The sequence below is a fragment of the Bubalus kerabau genome, chromosome X (genome assembly GCF_029407905.1).
Source record: "Bubalus kerabau isolate K-KA32 ecotype Philippines breed swamp buffalo chromosome X, PCC_UOA_SB_1v2, whole genome shotgun sequence".
Classification (NCBI taxonomy): domain Eukaryota; kingdom Metazoa; phylum Chordata; class Mammalia; order Artiodactyla; family Bovidae; genus Bubalus; species Bubalus kerabau.
Window position 1 is genome coordinate 108,401,844 of NC_073647.1, and position 22,309 is coordinate 108,424,152.

At 38.0% G+C, this 22,309-nt stretch overlaps 1 protein-coding gene across 9 annotated transcripts in view; it reads right to left on the reverse strand.

Annotated features, from left to right (window-relative positions):
* WNK3 (WNK lysine deficient protein kinase 3) overlaps positions 1 to 22,309 on the reverse strand; it is a 192,655-nt gene that overhangs the window by 126,728 nt on the left and 43,618 nt on the right. For all 9 annotated transcript variants that reach the window (XM_055562879.1, XM_055562877.1, XM_055562875.1 and 6 more), the window contains 3 exons: positions 17,753 to 17,925; positions 16,945 to 17,165; positions 15,932 to 16,089 (listed from right to left, as the gene is read on the reverse strand). In XM_055562879.1, coding sequence (XP_055418854.1) covers positions 15,932 to 16,089; positions 16,945 to 17,165; positions 17,753 to 17,925 — 552 coding nt within the window. The remainder of the gene's footprint in view (positions 1 to 15,931; positions 16,090 to 16,944; positions 17,166 to 17,752; positions 17,926 to 22,309) is intronic.

Consider the following 22,309-nt stretch of genomic DNA (forward strand, 5'->3'; position numbering starts at 1 on the left):
CACAACAGCCCCAGAGAAATTCCTAGATATATTTTTACTATTATCATTTTTAAATTCTTTAAAAAGTTTTTTTTTAATTTTTAAGTCATTACTCCTTTAATTTTCATTTTTATAACCTACTATTACCTTGCAAAAAAAAGACCCTCCCTATTTATAAAGCAAACTTCATACATATATTTTATAATTTTTGTGACTTTTTTTTTAGTATTGTATTTTTGAGAGTCTAACTTCAACTCTAGATTTTTAATCTTTCCTTTTTTAATCTGTTATCAATTTTGTACCTTTAAGAACCCAATCTTCAGTACCCATTTTTACTTGGGAGTGCGATTACTGGCTTGATTGCTCTCTCCCCCTTTTCACTCTCCTTTTTCTCCACTAGGTCGCCTCTATATCCTCCCTCCCCCTTCTCTTCTCTACCCTACTCTGTGAATCTCTTTGTGTTCCAGGCTGTGGAGAACACTTAGGGAACTGGTTACTGGCTGGATCTGTCTCGCTCCTTTTGATTCCCTCTTTTCTCCTCCTGGTCACCTCTGTCTCCTTCCTCCCTCTTCTCTTCTCTGTGTAAATCCATGAACCTCTCTGAGGGGTCCAGACTGTGGAGAGCACATAGGGAATTGATTACTCTCTAGCTTGCTCTCTCCCCTTTTCATTCCCCCCTCTTCTCCTTGTGGTCACCTCTCCCTCCTCCCTCTTCTCTTCTCCATGTAATTCTGTGAACCTCTCCAGGTTTCCCTCACTGTGGAGAATCTTTTCATCATTAACCTAGATGTTTTATCATCAGTGCTGTATAGATGGAGAAGTCTTGAAGCTACTGTAAGAATCAGACTGAAAACCAGAGACAGGAGGCTTAAGTCCAAAACCTGAGAATACCAGAGAACTCCCGACTCCAGGGAACATTAATCGATAAGAGCTCATCAAAAGCCCCCATACCTACACTGAAACCAAGTACCACCCAAGAGCCAACAAGTTCCAGAGCAAGACGTACCACACAAATTCTCCCAGCAACACAGGAACATAGCCTTGAGCTGCAATATACAGGCTGCCCAAAGTCACACCAAACCCATAGACATCTCAAAACTCACTACCGGACACTTCACTGCACTCCAGAGAGAAGAAATCCAGATCCACCCACCAGAACACCGATGCAAGCTTCCCTAACCAGGAAACCTTGACAAGCCACCTGTCCTACCCCACCCACAGGGAGCAACCTCCACAATAAAGAGGAACCACAAACTGCCAGCATATAGAAAGGCCACCCCAAACATAGCAATCTAAACAAGATGAAAATGCAGAGAAATACTCAGCAAGTAGAGGAACATGATAAATGCCCACCAAACCAAACAGAAGAGGAAAAGATATGGAGTCTATCTTAAAAAGAATTCAGAATAATGATAGTAAAAGTGATCCAACATTTTGAAAACAAAATGGAGTTACATATAAATAGCCTGGAGACAAGGATTGAGAAGATGCAAGAAATGTTTAACAAGGACCTACAAGAAATAAGAGAGTCAATAAATAATGAACAATGCAATAAATGAGATCAAAAACACTCTGGAGGGAACCAACAGTAGAATAATGGAAGCAGAAGATAAGTGAGGTAGGAGATAGAATGGTGGAAATAAATGAAGCAGAGAGGAAAAATGAAAAAAAGAATTAAAAGAAATGAGGAAAGCTTCAGAGACCACTAGGACAATGTTAAATGCCCCAACATGCGAATCATAGGAGTCCCAGAAGAAGAAGACAAAAAGAAAGGCCATGAGAAAATACTTTAGGACATAATAATTGAAAACTTCCCTAAAATGGGGAAGGAAATAGTCACCCAAGTCCAAGAAACCCAGAGAGTTCCAATATGATAAACCCAAGGCAAAACACCCCAAAACACATATTAATCAAATTAACAAGATCAAACACAAAGAACAAATACTAAAAGCAGCAAGGGAAAAACAACAAATCACACACAAGGGGAAACCGATTAGGATAACAGCTGATCTTTCAATAGAAACTCTTCAGGCCATAAGAGAATGGCAGGACATACTTAAGGTGATGAAAGAGAAAAACCTACACCCAGATTACTATACCCAGCAAGGATCTCATTCAAATATGAAGGAGAAATCAAAAGCTTTACAGACAAGCAAAAGCTGAGAGAATTCAACACCACCAAACCAGCTCTCCAATAAATGCTAAAGGATCTTCTCTAGACAGGAAACACAAAAAGGGTGTAAAAACTCGAACCCAAAACAACAAAGTAAATGGCAATGGGATCATACTTATGAATAATTACCTTAAATGTAAATGGGTTCAACGCCCCAACCAAAAGACAAAGACTAGCTGCTGCTGCTGCTAAGTTGCTTCAGTCGTGTCTGACTCTGTGCGACCCCATAGACGGCAGCCCACCAGGCTCCCCCGTCCCTGGGATTCTCCAGGCAAGAACACTGGAGTGGGTTGCCATTTCCTTCTCTAATGCATGAAAGTGAAAAGTGAAAGTGAAGTCGCTCAGTTGTGTCCGACTCTTAGCAACCCCTGGACTGCAGCCTACCAGGCTCCTCCGTCCATGGGATTTTCCAGGCAAGAGTACTGGAGTGGGTTTCCAGTGCCTTCTCCGAAAGACTGGCTGAATGGATACAAAAACAAGACCCCTATATATGCTGTCTACAAGAGACCCACCTCAAAACAAGGAACACATACAGACTGAAAGTGAAGGGTGGGAAAAAGATATTCCACACAAATGGAGACCAAAAGGAAGTAGGAGTAGCAATACTCATACCAGATAAAATAGACTTTAAACAAAGGCTGTAAAAAGAGACAAAGAGGAACACTACATAATGATCAAAGGATCAATCCAAGAAGAAGATATAAAAATTATAAATATATATGCACCCAACATAGGAGCACCATAATATGTAAGACAAATGCTAACAAGTATGAAAGGGAAAATTAACAATAACACAATAATAGTGGGAGAATTTAATACCACACACACATCTATGGATAGATCAACTAAACAGAAAATTAGCAAGGAAACACAAACTTTAAATGCTACAATAGACCAGTTAAACCTAATTCACATCTATAGGACATTTTACCCCCAAACAATGAACTTCACCTTTTTCTCAAGCACACACGGAACCTTCTCCAGGACAGATCACATCCTGGGCCATAAATCTAGCCTTGGTAAATTCAAAACAATTGAAAGCATTCCAAGCATCTTTTCTGACCACAATACAGTAAGATTAGATTGCAATTACAGGAGAAAAACTATTAAAAATTCCAACATATGGAGGCTGAACAACATGCTGCTGAATAACCAACAAATCACAGAAGAAATCAAAAAAGAAGTCAATATATACATAGAAACAAATGAAAATGAAAACACAACCCAAAACCTGTGGGACACTGTAAAATCAGTGCTAAGGGGAAGGTTCATAGCACTACAGGCTTACCTCAAGAAACAAGAAAAAAGTCAACTAAATAACCTAACTCTACACCTAAAGCAACAAGAAAAGGAAGAAATGAAGAACCCCAGGGTTAATAGAAGGAAAGAAATCTTAAAAATTAGGGAAAAGAGACCATAGCAAAAGTCAACAAAGCAAAAAGCTGGTTCTTTGAGAAGATAAATAAAATTGACAAACCATTAGCCAGACTCATCAAGAAACAAAGGGAGAAAAATCAAATCAATAAAATAGGAAATGAAAATGGAGAGATCACAACAGACAACACAGAAATGCAAAAGATCATAAGAGACTACTATAAGCAACTATATGCCAATAAAATGGACAACTTGGAAGAAATAGACAAATTCTTAGAAAAGTACAACTTTCCAAAACTTAACCAGGAAGAAATAAAAAACCTTAAAAGACCCACCACAAGCACAGAAATCGAAACTGTAATCAAAAATCTTCCAGCAAACAAAAACCCAGGACCAGACAGCTTCACAGCTGAATTCTACCAAAAATTCAGAGAAGAGCTAACACCTATCCTACTCAAACTCTCCCAGAAAATTGCAGAGGAAGCCAAACTTTCAAACTCATTCTATGAGGCCACCATCACCCTAATACCAAAACATGACAAAGATGCCACGAAAAAAAAAAAACTACAGGCCAATATCACTGGTGAACATAGATGCAAAAATCCTTAACAAAATTTTACCAAACAGAATCCAACAACATATTAAAAAGATCATACATCATGACCAAGTGGGCTTTATCCCAGGAATGCAAGGATTCTCCAATATCCAGAAATCAATCAATGTAATACACCACATTAACAAATTGAAAGATAAAAAACATATGATTATCTCAATAGATGCAGAGAAAGCCTTTGACAAAATTCAACATCCATTTATGATAAAAACCCTACAGAAAGCAGGCATAGAAGGAACATACCTCAATATAATAAAAGCTATATATGACAAACCCACAGCAAACATTATCCTCAATGGTGAAAAACTGAAAGCATTTCCCCTAAAGTCAGGAACAAGACAAGGGTGCCCACTCTCACCACTACTATTCAACAGTGTTTTGGAAGTTTTTGCCACAATAATCAGAGCAGAAAAAGAAATAAAAGGAATCCAGATTGGAAAAAAAGAAGTAAAACTCTCACTGTTTGCAGATGACATGATCCTCTACATAGAAAAGATCATCTACATAGAAAAGACCTAAAGACTCCACCAGAAAATCACTACAGCTAATGAATGAATATAGTAAAGTTGCAGGATATAAAATTAACACACAGAAATCCTTTACATTCCTCTACACTAACAATGACAAAACAGAAAGAGAAATTAAGGAAACAATTCCATTCACCATTGCAACGAAAAGAATACAATACTTAGGAATATATTTTTTACCTAAAAAAACAAAAGATCTATATATAGAAAACTATAAAACACTGATGAAAGAAATCAAAGAGGACACTAACAGAGGGAGAAATATACCATGTCCATGAATCGGAAGAATCAATATAGTGAAAATGAGTATACTACCCAAAGCAATCTATAGATTCAATGCAATCCCTATCAAGCTACCAATGGTATTTTTCAGAGAATTAGAACAAATAATTTCACAGTTTGTATGGAAATACAAAAAACCTCGAATAGCCAAAGCAATCTTGAGAAAGAATGGAACTGGAGAAATCAACCTGCCTGACTTCAGGCTCTACTACAAAGCCACAGTCATCAAGATAGTATGATACAGGCACAAAGACAGAAATATAGATTAATGGAACAAAATAGAAAGCCCAGAGATAAATCCATGCACCTATGGACACCTTATCTTTGACAAAGGAGGCAAGAATATACAATGGAGAAAAAACAATCTCTTTAACAAGTGGTGCTGGGAAAACTGGTCACCCACTTGTAAAAGAATGAAACTAGAACACTTTCTAACACCATACACAAAAATAAACTCAAAATGGATTAAATATCTAAATGTAAGACCAGAAACTATAAAACTCCTAGAGGAGAACATAGGCAAAACACTCTGACATGAATCACAGCAGGATCCGCTATGACCCACCTCCCAGAATATCGGAAAACAAGCAAAAATAAATAAATGGGACCTGATTAAACTTAAAAGCTTTTGCACAATGAAGGAAACTATAAAGCAAGGTGAAAAGACAGCCTTCAGAATGGGAGAAAATAATAGCAAATGAAACAACTGACAAAGAATTAATCTCAAAAATATAGAAGCAGCTCCTGCAGCTCAATTCCAGAAAAATAAACAACCCAATCAAAAAATGGGCCAAAGAGGGAGGAGGAGCCAAAATGGCAGAGGAGTAGGACAGGGAGAACACTTTCCCCCCAACAAATTCATCAAAAGAGCATTTAAACGTCAAGTAAATTCCACAAAGCGACTTCTGAATGCCGGCAGAGGACATCAGGCACCCAGAAAAGCAACCCAACTCTTTGAAAGGAGGTAGGAAAAAATATAAAAGACAAAAAAAGAGACAAAAGAGGGAGGGATGGAGTTCCGTCCCGGGAAGGGAGTCTTAAAAAGAGAGAAGTTTCCAAACACCAGGAAACCTTCTCACTGCCGAATCTGTGCCGAGCTTTGGAAGCACAGACGGCAACATAACAGGGAGAAAAAAATAAATAAAAAATTAAAAAATTAAAAAATCACAGATTGCAAGCCCTACAGTAACTCCCCCAGCGGAGAAGCAGCGCAGACGCCTGCACACGCCATTAGCAAGCGGGGGCTGGGCAGCGAAGCGCGGCGCGGGCTGCGACGCTTAGAGTAAGAATCTGGCCCGAATGTCCTGAGCGCTATCTGAGCGAAATAATTTGGGCTAGCAAACCAGACTGTGGGATATCTACCACGCGAAAAGCCAGCCCTAACCTAAGACACCGCCAGGCCCACGCACGGAACAAAGGACTGAACAGAGATAGCCGGCTGCAGACCTTCCCCCTCCGGTGACAGGCAGCCAGAGCCGGAAGGGGGCAATCGCAGCCCAAGAGAGACACTATCTATAAAACTGTAAGCAGGCTTCTTTGCTAACTAAAACTTCTTGGGGGTCTGGATGGTCAACATCTGCCTGAGAAGGTGCGCCGGTTTTACACCCAGATAACCGAGTGGCGGGGAGGCGATAAGTCACAGCATTGGCGCTTGCCAAACACCTCATCACCTGAGCTGCTCGGACCTGGGAAGAGCACAAAACTCCAGGGCTGGCCTCTGATTGTTCCCGGCGGAACAACCTAGAGCCTGAGCAGTGTGGGCAGGGAGGCTACACACGCCTTGAGCGGGGGCAGACCCAGTGTGGCTGAGGCACTGCGAGCGCACGCCAGTGTTATCTGTTTGCAGCATCCCTCCCTCCCTCCCCAAAGCGTGACTGAACAAGTGAGCCTAAATTAAAAAAAAAAAAAAGTGTCCTCCACCGTCCCCTTTGTGTCAGGGTGGAAACCAGACACTGAAGAGACCAGCAAACAGAAGAAGCTATAACAGAGGGAAACGCCTTGGAAGCTAGAGGCCATAGATTAAAACCCTGTGGTTACTAAGGACTACATAGGAAGGGGCCTATAGATCTTGAGAAATATAAGTCGGACCAAGGAACTAGCCAAAAATGAACTGAACCCACAATACTCACAACAAAACCAGAGAAAGACCTAGATATATTTTTACTATTTTTACGATCAATCTTTCTTTCTTTCTAATTTTTTAAAAAAAAATTTTAAGTCCTCTATTGTCCTTTAATTTTCACTTTTATAACCTATTACTTTGCAAAAAAAAAAAAGACCCTATTTTTTTTCTTCTTCAGCAAACTTCATATATATATTTTATAATTTTTTGACCGTGTTTTGTTTTTTTTTCTTTTTCTTCTTTTCTTTAACATTGTATTTTTGAAATTCCAAACTCTACTCTAGATTTTTAATTTTAGCCTTTTGGTATATGTTATCAATTTTGTACCTATAGTTTTTTTTATAATTTCTGTGACTTTTTTTTCCTCTGTTACTTTCTCTTCTTCTTTTATATAACACTGTATATCTGCAATTCCAAACTCTACTCAAGATTTTTAATTTATGCTTTTTGGTATTTGATATCAATTTTGTACCTGTATTTTCTTTATAATTTTTGTGACATTGTTTTTGTTGGTTTGTTTGTTTTCTCTCTTTATTTTTCTTCTTCTTTTTTTTAACATTGTATTTTTGAAATTCCAAACTCTACTCTAGATTTTTAATTTTTGCTTTTTGGTATTAGTTATCAATTTTGTACCTGTAGTTTCTTTATAATTTTCGCAACCTTGTTTGTTTTTCTTTGTTCGTTTTTTTCTCTTTCTTTTCCTTCTTCTTTTCATTAACATCGTATTTTTGAAATTTCAAACTCTACTCTAGATTTTTAATTTTTGCTTTTATGTATTTGTTACCAATTTTGTACCTTTAAGAACCCAATCTTCAGGACCCATTTTTCACTAGGGAGTGAGATTACTGGCTTGACTGCTCTCTCTCCCTTTGGACTCTCCGTTTTCTCCACCAGGTCACCTGTATCTCCTCCCTAACCCCTCTCTACTCTACCCAACTCTGTGAATTTCTGTGTGTTCCAGACGGTGGAGAACACTTAGAGAACTGATTACTGGCTGGATCTGTCTCCCTCCTTTTCATTTCCCCCTTTTATCCTTCTGGCCACCTCTGTCTCCTGCCTCCTTCTTCTCTTCTCTGTATAACTCCATGAACATCTCTGAGCGGTCCAGTTGTGGAGTGCACATAAGGAAGTGACTACTGGCTAGCCCACTCTCTCCACTATTGATTCCACCTCATCTCATTTGGGTCACCTCTAACTCCCTCCTCCCTCTTCTCTTCTCCATGTAACGCTGTGAACCTCTCTGAGTGACCCTCACAGTAGAGAAACTTTTCATCTTTAATGTAGATGTTTTATCAATGGTGCTGTATACAAGGAGAAGTTTTGAAACTACTGTAAAAATAAGACTGATAACTGGAAGTAGGAGGCTTAAGTCCAAACCCTGACTCCAGGGAACTCCTCTGACTCCAAGGAACATTAATTGACAGGAGCTCATCAAACGCCTCCATACCGACACTGAAACCAAGCACCACACAGGGGCCAACAAGTTCCACGGCAAGACATACCAAGCAAATTCTCCAGCAACAAAGGAACACAGCCCTGAGCTTCAACATACAGGCTGCCCAAAGTCACCCCAAAACCATAGACATCTCATAACTCATTACTGGACATTTCATTACACTCCAGAGAGAAGAAATACAGCTCCATCCACCAGAACATCGACACAACCTTCCCTAACCAGGAAACCTTGAGAAGCCACCTGTACAAACCCACACACAGCAAGGAAACGCCACAATAAAGAGAACTCCACAAACTGCCAGAATACAGAAAGGACACCCCAAACTCAGCAATTTAAACAAGATGAAGAGACAGAGGAATAGCCAGCAGATAAAGGAACAGGATAAATGCCCACCAAACCAAACAAAAGAGGAAGAGATAGGGAATCTACCTGATAAAGAATTCTGAATAATGACAGTGAAATTGATCCAAAATCTTGAAATCAAAATGGAATCACAGATAAATAGCCTGGAGGCAAGGATTGAGAAGATGCAAGAAAGGTTTAACAAGGACTTAGGAGAAATAAAAAAGAGTCAATATATAATGAATAATGCAATAAGTGAAATTAAAAACACTCTGGAGGCAACAAATAGTAGAATAACAGAGGCAGAAGACAGGATAAGTGAATTAGAAGATAGAATGGTAGAAATAAATGAATCAGAGAGGAAAAAGGAAAAACGAATTAAAAGAAATGAGGACAATCTCAGAGACCTCCAGGACAACATTAAACGCTACAACATTCGAATCATAGGGGTCCCAGAAGAAGAAGACAAAAAGAAAGACCATGAGAAAATACTTGAGGAGATAATAGTTGAAACCTTCCCTAAAATGGGGAAGGAAATAATCACCCAAGTCCAAGAAACCCAGAGAGTCCCAAACAGGATAAACCCAAGGCAAAACACCCCAAGACACATAGTAATCAAATTAACAAAGATCAAACACAAAGAACAAATATTAAAAGCAGCAAGGGGAAAACAACAAATAACACACAAGGGAATACCCATAAGGATAACAGCTGATCTTTCAATAGAAACTCGTCAAGCCAGGAGGGAATGGCAAGACATACTTAAAATGATGAAAGAAAATAACCTACAGCCCAGATTATTGTACCCAGCAAGGATCTCATTCAAGTATGAAGGAGAAATCAAAAGCTTTTCAGACAAGCAAAAGCTGAGAGAATTCTTCACCACCAAACCAGCTCTCCAACAAATACTAAAGGATATTCTCTAGACAGAAAACACAAAAACGGTGTATAAATTCGAACCCAAAACAATAAAGTAAATGGCAACGGGATCATACTTATCAGTAATTACCTTAAACGTAAATGGGCTGAATGCCCCAACCAAAAGACAAAGACTGGCTGAATGGATACAAAAACAAGACCCCTACATATGTTGTCTACAAGAGACCCACCTCAAAACAGGGGACACATACAGACTGAAAGTGATGGGCTGGAAAAAGATTTTCCATGCAAATAGGGACCAAAAGAAAGCAGGAGTAGCAATATTCATATCAGATAAAATAGACTTTAAAACAAAGGCTGTGAAAAGAGACAAAGAAGGTCACTACATAATGATCAAAGGATCAATCCAAGAAGAAGATATAACAATTATAAATATATATGCACCCAACACGGGAGCACCGCAGTATGTAAGACAAATGCTAACAAGTATGAAAGGAGAAAATAACAATAACACCATAATAGTGGGAGACTTTAATACCCCACTCACACCTATGGATAGATCAACTAAACAGAAAATTAACAAGGAAACACAAACTTTAAACGATACAATAGACCAGTTAGACCTAATTGATATCTATAGGACATTTCATCCCAAAACAGTGAATTTCACCTTTTCCTCCAGCGCACATGGAACCTTCTCCAGGATAGATCACATCCTGGGCCATAAAGCTAGCCTTGCTAAATTCAAAAAAATAGAAATCATTCCAAGCATCTTTTCTGAGCACAATGCAGTAAGATCTCAATTACAGAAGAAAAACTATTAAAAATTCCAACATATGGAGGCTGAACAACACGCTGCTGAATAACCAACAAATCACAGAAGAAATCAAAAAAGAAATCAAAATTTGCATAGAAATGAATGAAAATGAAAACACAACAACCCAAAACCTGTGGGACACGGTAAAAGCAGTCCTAAGGGGAAAGTTCATAGCAATACAGGCACACCTCAAGAAACAAGAAAAAGGTCAAATAAATAACCTAACTCTACACCTAAAGCAACTAGAAAAGGAAGAAATGAAGAACCCCAGGGTTAGTAGAAGGAAAGAAATCTTAAAACTTAGAGCAGAAATAAATGCAAAAGAAACAAAAGAGATCATAGCAAAAATCAACAAAACCAAAAGCTGGTTTTTTGAAAGGATAAATAAAATTGACAAACCATTAACCAGACTCATCAAGAAACAAAGGGAGAAAAATCAAATCAATAAAATTAGAAATGAAAATGGAGAGATCACAACAGACAACACAGAAATACAAAGGATCATAAGAGAGTACTATCAACAATTATATGCCAATAAAATGGACAACGTGGAAGAAATGGACATATTCTTAGAAAAGGACAACTTTCCAAAACTGGACCAGGAAGAAACAGAAAATCTTAACAGACCCATCACAAGCACAGAAATTGAAACTGTAATCAAAAATCTTCCAGCAAACAAAAGCCCAGATCCATACGGCTTCACAGCTGAATTCTACCAAAAATTCAGAGAAGAGCTAACACCTATCCTCTTCAAACTCTTCCAGAAAATTGCAGAGGATGGTAAACTTCCAAACTCATTCTATGAGGCCACCATCACCCTAATACCAAAACCTGACAAAGATGCCACAAAAAAAGAAAACTATAGGCCAATATCACTGATGAACATAGATGCAAAAATCCTTAACAAAATTCTAGCAATCAGAATCCAACAACACATTAAAAAGATCATACACCATGACCAAGTGGGCTTTATCCCAGGGATGCAAGGATTCTTCAATATCCGCAAATCAATCAATGTAATACACAACATTAACAAATTGAAAAATAAAACCATATGATTATCTCAATAGATGCAGAGAAAGCCTTTGACAAAATTCAACATCCATTTATGATAAAAACTCTCCAGAAAGCAGGAGTAGAAGGAACATACCTCAACATAATAAGAGCTATATATGACAAACCCACAACAAACATTATCCTCAATGGTGAAAAATTGAAAGCATTTCCTCTAAAGTCAGGAACAAGACAAGGGTGCCCACTTTCACCATTGCTATTCAACATAGTTTTGGAAGTTTTGGCCACAGCAATCAGAGCAGAAAAAGAAATAAAAGGAATCCAAATTGGAAAAGAAGAAGTAAAGCTCTCACTGTTTGCAGATGACATGATCCTCTACATAGAAAACCCTAAAGACTCCACCAGAAAATTACTGGAGCTAATCAATGACTATAGTAAAGTTGCAGGATATAAAATCAACACACAGAAATCCCTTGCATTCCTATACACTAATAATGAGAAAACAGAAAGAGAAATTAAGGAAACAATTCCATTCACCATTGCAACGGAAAGAATAAAATACTTAGGAATATATCTACTTAAAGAAACTAAAGACCTATATATAGAAAACTATAAAACACTGGTGAAAGAAATCAAAGAGGACACTAATAGATGGAGAAATATACCATGTTCATGGATTGGAAGAATCAATATAGTGAAAATGAGTATAATACCCAAAGCAATCTATAGATTCAATGCAATCCCTATCAAGCTACCAACAGTATTCTTCACAGAGCTAGAACAAATAATTTCACAATTTGTATGGAAATACAAAAAACCTCAAATAGCCAAAGCGATCTTGAGAAAGAAGAATGGAACTGGAGGAATCAACCTACCTGACTTCAGGCTCTACTACAAAGCCACAGTTATCAAGACAGTATGGTACTGGCACAAAGACAGAAATATAGATCAAGGGAACAAAATAGAAAGCCCAGAGATAAATCCACGCACATATGGACACCTTATCTTTGACAAAGGAGGCAAGAATATGCAATGGATTAAAGACAATCTCTTTAACAAGTGGTACTGGGAAATCTGGTCAAGCACTTGTAAAAGAATGAAACTAGAACACTTTCTAACACCATACACAAAAATAAACTCAAAATGGATTAAAGATCTAAACGTAAGACCAGAAACTATAAAACTCCTAGAGGAGAACATAGGCAAAACACTCTCTGACATACATCACAGCAGGATCCTCTATGACCCACCTCCCAGAATATTGGAAATAAAAGCAAAAATAAACAAATGGGACCTAATTAACCTTAAAAGCTTCTGCACATCAAAGGAAACTATTAGCAAGGTGAAAAGACAGCCTTCAGAATGGGAGAAGATAATAGTGAATGAAGCAACTGACAAACAACTAATCTCGAGAATATACAAGCAACTCCTACAGCTCAACTCCAGAAAAATAAATGACCCAATCAAAAAATGGGCCAAAGAACTAAATAGACATTTCTCCAAAGAAGACATACAGATGGCTAACAAACACATGAAAAGATGCTCAACATCACTCATTATCAGAGAAATGCAAATCAAAACCACTATGAGGTACCATTTCACACCAGTCAGAATGGCTGCGATCCAAAAGTCTACAAGTAATAAATGCTGGAGAGGGTGTGGAGAAAAGGGAACCCTCTTACACTGTTGGTGGGAATGCAAACTAGTACAGCCACTATGGAGAACAGTGTGGAGATTCCTTAAAAAACTGGAAATAGAACTGCCTTATGATCCAGCAATCCCACTGCTGGGCATACACACTGAGGAAACCAGAAGGGAAAGAGACACGTGTACCCCAATGTTCATCGCAGCACTGTTTATAATAGCCAGGACATGGAAGCAACCTAGATGTCCATCAGCAGATGAATGGATAAGAAAGCTGTGGTACATATACACAATGGAGTATTACTCGGCCATTAAAAAGAATACATTTGAATCAGTTCTAATGAGGTGGATGAAACTGGAGCCTATTATACAGAGTGAAGTAAGCCAGAAAGAAAAACACCAATACAGTATACTAACGCATATATATGGAATTTAGAAAGATGGTAACAATAACCCTGTGTACAAGACAGCAAAAGAGACAGTGATGTATAGAACAGTCTTATGGACTCTGTGGGAGAGGGAGAGGGTGGGAAGATTTGGGAGAATGGCATTGAAACATGTAAAATATCATGTATGAAACGAGTTGCCAGTCCAGGTTCGATGCACGATACTGGATGCTTGGGGCTGGTGCACTGGGACAACCCAGAGGGAGGGTATGGGGAGGGAGGAGGGAGGAAGGTTCAGGATGGGGAACACATGTATACCTGTGGCAGATTCATTTTGATATTTGGCAAAACTAATACAATTATGTAAAGTTTAAAAATAAAATAAAATTTAAAAAAAAATGGGCCAAAGAACTAAATAGACATTTCTCCAAAAAAGACATACAGATGGTTAACAAAGACTTGAAAAAATGCTCAACATCACTCATTATCAGAGAAATGCAAATCAAAACCACTATGAGGTACCATCTCACACTGGGGAGAATGGCTGCTATCCAAAAGTCTACAAACAATAAATGTTGGAGAGGGTATGGAGAAAAAGGAACCTTCTTACACTGTTGGTAGGAATGTAAACTAGTACAGCCACTATGGAGAACAGTGTGGCGATTCCTTAAACAACTGGAAATAGAACTGCCATATGACCCAGTAATCCCACTGCTGGGCATACACACTGAGGAAACCAGAATTGAAAGAGACACGTGTACCCCAGTGTTCATCACAGCACTGTTTTTAATAGCCAGGACATGGAAGCAACCTAGATGTCCATCAGCAGACAAATGGATAAGAAAGCCATGGTACATATATACAATGGAACATCATGCAGCCATTAAAAAGAATACATTTGAATCAGTTCTAATGAGTTGGACGGAACTGGAGCCTATTATCCAGAGTGAAGTAAGCCAGGAAGAAAACCACCAATACAGTATATTAATGCATATATATGGAATTTAGAAATATGGTAATCATAACCCTATATGCGAGACAGCAAAAGAGACACAGATGTATAGAACAGTCTTTTGGACTCTGTGAGAAAAGGCAAGGGTGGGATGATTTGAGAGAATAGCACTTAAACATGTATATTATCATATGTGACACAGATCGCCAGTCCAGGTTTGATGCATGAGACAGGGTGCTCGGGGCTGGTGCACTGGGATGACCGAGAGGGATGGGATGGGGAGGGAGGTGGGGGGGGTGGTTCAGGATGGGCAACACATGTACACCCATGGCTGATTCATGTCGTTGTATGGCAAAACCACCACAATATTATAAAGTAATTAGCCTCAAATTAAAATAAGTAAATTAAAAAAAAACCTCAACATTCAGAAAGCTAAGATCATGGCATTTGGTCCCATCACTTCATGGGAAATAGATGGGGAAACAGTGGAAAGAGTGGCTGTCTTTATTTTCTTGGGCTCCAAAATCACTGCAGATGGTGACTGCAGCCATGAAATTAAAAGATGCTTGCTCCTTGTAAGAAAAGTTATGACCAACCTAGATAGCATATGAAAAAGCAGAGACATTACTTTGCCAACAAAGTTCCGCCTAGTCAAACCTATGGTTTTTACAGTAGTCATATATGGATGGGAGAGTTGAACTCTAAAGAAACCTGAGCGCCGAAGAGTTGATGCTTTTGAACTGTAGTGTTGGAGAATACTCTTTAGAGTCCCTTGGACTGCAAGGAGATCCAACCAGTCCATCCTAAAGGAAATCAGTCCTGAATATTCACTTGAAGGACTGATGCTGAAGCTGAAACTCCAATACTTTGGACACCTGATGTGAAGAACTGACTCACTGGAATAAACCGTTACGCTGGGAAAGACTGAAGGCAGGAGGAGAAGGGGATGACAGAGGATGAGACGGGTGGATGGCATCATCAACTCAATGCACATGAATCTGAGTAAACTCCAGGAGTTGGAGATTGACAGGGAGGCCTGGCGTGCTGCAGCCCATGGGGTCACAAAGAGTCAGACACAACTGAGCGACTGAACTGACTGAATAAATATCTAAAAATTCTTCACAAAGAAATGGATATAGATAATATATCTATACATTTTCCCCAAAGATACTAATATAGAGCATTTTATATTACCCCATTTGAATATGGGTACATAGCATAAATCTAAAGCTTGTTTCATTACAATTATGTTAAATTTAGCACTATTTACACAGAACTAAACCAAAGTTAGGTTTGACTAAGTTGACTTGTGGTTGACTTTACCATGAAATGTGGCAATTTGTGAAGTAAAAAGAATAAAGTTATACTTACACTAGTTACTTTACGGTATATTTGAGCTGCATTCTGGCATTCAGAATAAGGGTACTCCGAAGTAGCCATTTCCAGCATACACATTCCAAAAGCATAGACATCCACAGATTCATCATAGTGCTCTTCATACATCTCTGGGGCCATAAACTCAGGAGTACCTACAAAATACCACAACCACGTATTTTTAAGAAAGAAAAATGTAGAGAATTCCCTGTCAGTCCAGTTGTTAGGACTCTGTGCTCTCACTGCCTAGGGCCCAGGCTCAATCTCTGGTCAGGGAACTAAGATCCCCCAAGTCATGTACTGTAGACAAAAAAAATCTATGCCAAGATCACATTCCCTTTGCCATAAGGATTACTTGAGAGAATTTCTATTCCCTAAAAGCAAAAATACATACATACATATATATATATATATATAATATATACATACACACACACACACACACACACACACACACATATATAAAATGTCCTTAATTTCCTTAATTTTCCATACTGATAAAGGACAGTTTGCAATGCTCATAGGTAATGCTTACAAAAATCTGTTTTTCTTTCTATCTTTCGTTTTAGTTATGTAAAATTTTTGAAGTAGTAAATCCTCTTTATAAGTCCTCAGAATTTTTCAATATTATTAAATACATCACAAAAGAAATACACTGGGATGTCTCTGAAATCAGTCAATATAGAATAGATATTTCAAAGTAAATTCACATTCTAGGCCAGGGGCCAGTAAACATCTCTATAAAGGGTCAAACAGTAAATATTTCAGGCTTTGCAGTCCATATGGGTTCTGTCACAACTAATTAACTCTGACACTGTAGTGCAAAAGCAGCCATACACAATATGTAAATGAGTGGGTACTGCTGTGTTCCAACAAAACTTTTTTTACAAAAATAGGCAGGGAAGTTCGATTTGGCCCACAGACTGTGGTTTGCTGATTTCTGTTCTAGAAATATACAGTTAAAAAAAATCTTCCTTTACACAATCAATAAACTATAAAATGTTAATCACCAATGACACTTTTAGCAAACGATGTTCGCATTAAGGTGGCTAGTCCTAGATCACCAATCTTCACAGATCCAGTGGGTCCCGTGATGAAAATATTGTCACACTTCAGATCCCGGTGAATAATAGGAGGAGTCCTGGTGTGCAAGAACTGCAACCCCTTTAAAATCTGCCTGCACCAGCTCCTTAAGACCTTTGGTTTCATTACTTTAAATCGTTTTAAGTACCTACACAAAGAAACAAAAGATCACATGTAAACAAACATACCTAGCTTATTGTATAAGTACATTATGGTAAATCACATAAGCCAGCCAATACAGTATGTATTATGATTGTCATCACTGAGTTATTTTTTATTGTCTAACAAAATATTTTAAAGTATAAAGCCTCAAAGTACACCCCCCCTACAGAAAAAGTACATACCACATATAACAGTCACAAATAAGTGGCTGTACCATCAGATGAAATGCTCTAGTCAGAAACAAAACAATAGACTATAATTATATAGCATTGCTCACTAGATATTTGAACCTGCCACATCCCCAATTTTTCATCCTCTACAAAATGACATTATCTCTATAATGATTTCTAATTATTAAGTTCCATGATATGCCACAAACATTAATTTTTCAACATTGTATTTTCTAACAAACTTCATTAACACCCTAATTTTTTAACCTGCCCTGAAACACAGTCACTAGATTCAGATTCTACCAATTCTTTAACCATGTAATGTTACTTTGCCAAAAACTTTTGTGACTCTTGAAAATTATTTTCAAATAAAACTCCATTGGCACTATCAGGGTCAACTTACGTCTTTAAGGTTCCTGATGTCATAAGTTCCGTCACTAATACAATACATTTCTTTCCTTTTAATATAGACTCCCAGGAATCATAAAATCGAACTATATTGGGATGTTGGAGACCCTTTAACATCTCTGCTTCTTCCTTGAACCTTTGCTGCTCGGCTTTGGTTAATTTCCGGTCCTAAAATGGAAGATCAAGTTCCAAATTAAAGTCTAGAAATTGTCTTGGATATTTATAATACCACTCAAATGAGTATTTTATTTATGCATATATATATGTATCTATTTTCACCTGTCAATCTTTTTCTCAGTACCTATAAAATCACTGATATTCTTTGTTATGTACTTGCTCTGACTCCTCTCAGAGCAAAATGCAGCAGTTGTTTGTTGTATTTGTTGTTGTTGTTTAGTTGCTAAGTCATGTCCAACTCTTTAGTGACCCCATGGACTGCAGCCCACCAAGCTCCTCTGCCCATGGGATTTCCCAGGCAAGAATACTGGAGTGAGTTGTCATTTCCTCTTCCAGGGGATCTTCCTGACCCAGTAATCAAACTCACATCTCCTGCACCGCAGGTGGATTCTTTACCACTGAGTCACCAGGGAAGCCCTGTTTGTTATATACTTTAAACTGATACATTGTTATATGTCAATTATATTGCAACAAAATTGGAAAAATAAATAATAAAATTTCCTTTACTGAAAAAGAAAAATAGTATCTCAAAATGAGAAAAAGTAATAATCAAAACCAGTCCAGTCTGATTTCAAATTGGGAAAAGAGTATGTCAAGGCTGTATATTGTCACCCTGCTTATTTAACTTATATGCAGAGTACATCATGAGAAACGCTGGGCTGGATGAAGCACAAGATGGAATCAAGATTGCTGGGAGAAATATCAATAACCTCAGATATGCAGATGATACCACTCTAATGGCAAAAAATAAAAGAGAGAGAGAGAAAGAAACTAAAGAAACTCTTGATGAAGGTGAAAGAGCAGAGTGAAAAAGCTGGCTTGAAATTCAACATTCAAAAACTAAGATCATGGCATCCAGTCCCATCATTTCACGGCAAATAGATAGGGAAACAATGGAAACAGTGACATAATTTTCTTGGTCTCCAAAATCACTGTGGACAGTGACTGCAGCCATGAAATTAAGACGCTTGCTCCTTGGAAGGAAAGCTAAGACAAACCTAGACAGTGTATTAAAAAGCAGAGATATCACTTTGCCAAAAAAGGTCCATATAGTCAAAGCTATGGTGTTTCCAGTAGTTATGTACAGATTTGAGAGTTGGACCATAAAGAAGGCCAAGTGCCGAAGAATTGATGATTCTGAATTGTAGTGCTGGAGAAGACTCTTGAGAGTCTCTTGGACAGCAAGGAGATCAAACTAGTCAATTCTAAAGGAAATCAACCCCGAATACTCATTGAAGGACTGATACTGAAGTTGAAGCTCCAATACTTTGGCCATCTGATGCGAAGAGAAGACTCGTTGGCAAAGATCCTGATGCTGGGAAAGACTGAGGGCAGGAGGAGAAGAAGGCATCAGAGTATGAGATGTTTGGATGGCATCACTGCCTCAATGGACATGAGTTTGAGCAAACTCCTGGAGACAGTGAAGGACAGGGAAGCCTGGCATGCTGCAGTCCATGGGATCACAAAGAGTTGGACATGACTTAGCAACTGAACAACAATAATAATCAAAACAGATAGTAAAAAACTTTCCCCTAAGAAATCTTCGAATTTCCACATCTAAGGATCTATAATGTCAGGGAAGGAATAACAGAATGTTAGACACCTAGACATTTATTCTGGTTAAATATCTGAATTGGCAACATATTTCCAGACAGAAGTGTAAGGTTACCAACCAGTAAAAGACATTCAAACAGGCATTGGACCTGTAATTTGCCACATTAAATACTAGAAGGCAAACGAGCAATATTTATAGAATTCTGACGGATGACTGTGACTCTCAAATTCTGAACCCAGACAAGCTATCAATCAAGTTTACAAGGGAAAAATACACACATTTCCATGAAAACAAGGACATAGGAAGTATACCACATCATTTACCAATCCTGAAAATAGTACTCAAAGAATTAAATGTGGCCAAATAATATCATTAGAAAAAGAGGGTGCAGCATGTCATGAATAGTAAGAAACTTTCAATAATGCTTTTTAAAAAAGAAGCTTAAGTAACTGTGGCTAATATGGTTGGCGATGTTCTCTAAACAGTAATTAAAACTGAAGATATATACAGCTGACCTTTGAACAACACAAATTTGAACTGCATGGATCCACTTATACCTGGATTTTTTTCAATAAATATTACAGCGCTATATGATACATTGTTCATTGAATCCTTGGATGTGGAACTGCAAATATGGAGAGTCAACTAAAAAGTTATCATGAATTTTCAACTGCTTAGGGCTGGCACCCCTCACCCACACATTGTTCAAAGGCCAACTGTAATGCAAAATGATAAATCTGGAATTACTTCATTAAAATCTAATACAGAAGGAAGAATAAAAACAATTTCTATCTTCTACAAGGGAGAGGAGAGAAAGGAGTGATAGAACTATTTTAAGTTTTGATGTCAATAGATAATCAAATTATGTTAGTTAAAAATTTAGGTATGATTTCCATTTCAAGATGGTTGACAACATATTAATTCCCATCCCTTCCTACACCCCACCAAAACGACAAAAGAAATATATAAATAAATCTACAGTAGTATTTTAAATGTGAGATGGGTTCAAACTAAAGATTTTTTAAAGATAAAAAATATATGCCCTGATAGAATGCAGTTTTATGAAACTCATGAGAGTATAAGAAATGGCAATTTGATAAAAGACTTCTGTTAAAAAAGGTTTTTTAAAGACTTCATAGTAACCCTAGGTAAGCAGCACAGCCACAGCTCTGACAATTTCATTTTTGGTTACTTTATTCATATTATTCCTTGATGTGAAAATATGTAAAAGGAGAGTCGGTTGCAGCATGGTTTGTAATTGTGAAAAATTAGAAATAATCACACAAAGAAGGCAATGGCACCCCACTCCAGTACTCTTGCCTGGAAAATCCCATGGGTGGAGGAGCCTGGTGGGCTGCAGTCCATGGGGTTGCTAAGAGTTGGACACAACTGAGCAACTTCACTTTCACTTTTCACTTTCACGCATTAGAGAAGGAAATGGCAACCTACTCCAGTGTTCTTGCCTAGAGAATCCCAGGGACAGGGGAGCCTGGTGGGCTGCCGTCTATGGGGTCGCACAGAGTCGGACATGACTGAAGTGACTTAGCAGCAGCAGCAGAAATAATCACAATGTCAATAACAAAATCTATTATATGCCAAGCACTGTCCTAAATATTTTTGTATATTAATTAACACTTTTAGTCCCTATAACAACCCTTTGTGATAGTCACTAATACTGTCATTACCATTTTGCAAATAAAGAAACAGGTTAAGAAGGTTAAGTAATTTGTCCAGGATCAAATGGGTTATATAGAATGCTAAACTTGGCTACAAACAAATTTAACAGTTAAACGAATAAGCTAGGTCTATGTGTAGTAATGTGGATAGATCTCTTAAGGCCTACTATTGAGTGAAAAAAAATCTGAAAGAAATTTATGACACCTTGTACATAAAAGAAGGGGTTTTCTTGGTGGCTCAGTGGTAAAAAACCCACCTGGCACTAAAACTAGTTTTATGTTTTACTTTTTAGGTCTATGAAGTTGAAGTGAAGTTGCTCAATTGTGTCTGACTCTGTGATCCCACTGACTGTAGCCTACCAGGTTCCTCCATCCATGGAATTTTCTGGGCAAGAGTACTGGAGTGGGTTGCCATTTCCTTATCCAGGGGACCTTCCTGACCCAGGGATCAAATCCAGGTCTCCTGAATTGCAGGCAGACGCTTTACCTCTGAGCCATGAGGGAAGCCCCTTTTAGGTCTATAATTTATTTAGGGCTATAATTTGAGTTAAAATTTTGTGATGTGTGAGAGTTAGGTCAAGGTTCGTTTTTTTGAATATGTATGTCTAGCACTTTTTGTTGAAAAAAACATCCTTTCTTTGCTGAATCACCACTGCACCATTTTTCTTTCTAAAATCACTTGACCACATCTGTTTGGGTCTATTTCTGAACTCTATTCTGTTCCACTGATCTATCTGTGTATCTACCTTTTCGCTAATATCATACATGTATTATTACTACACCTTTAGAGTAAGCCTGGAAATCAGTTAACATGAATTATTCAAACTTGTTCCTTATCAGAATTGTTTTAGCTATTTTATTATCCTTGCCTTTATATATTAGGGTTTTTTTTTTTACTATTATTATTATTTATTTTTATTTTTGGCTGTACTGGGTTTTTATTGCTGTGTGCAGACTTTCTCTAGTTGTGGCATATGGGGGCTACTACTCTCTAGTTGTGGTGTGCAGGTTTCTCATTGTGATGACTTCTCTTCTTGCAGAGCATGGGCTCTAGAACGCAAGTGCTTCAGTCGTTGCAGCGTGCAGGCTCAGTAGTTGTGGCACACAGGCTTAGTTGCCCCAAGCACATGGGATCTTCCCAGAC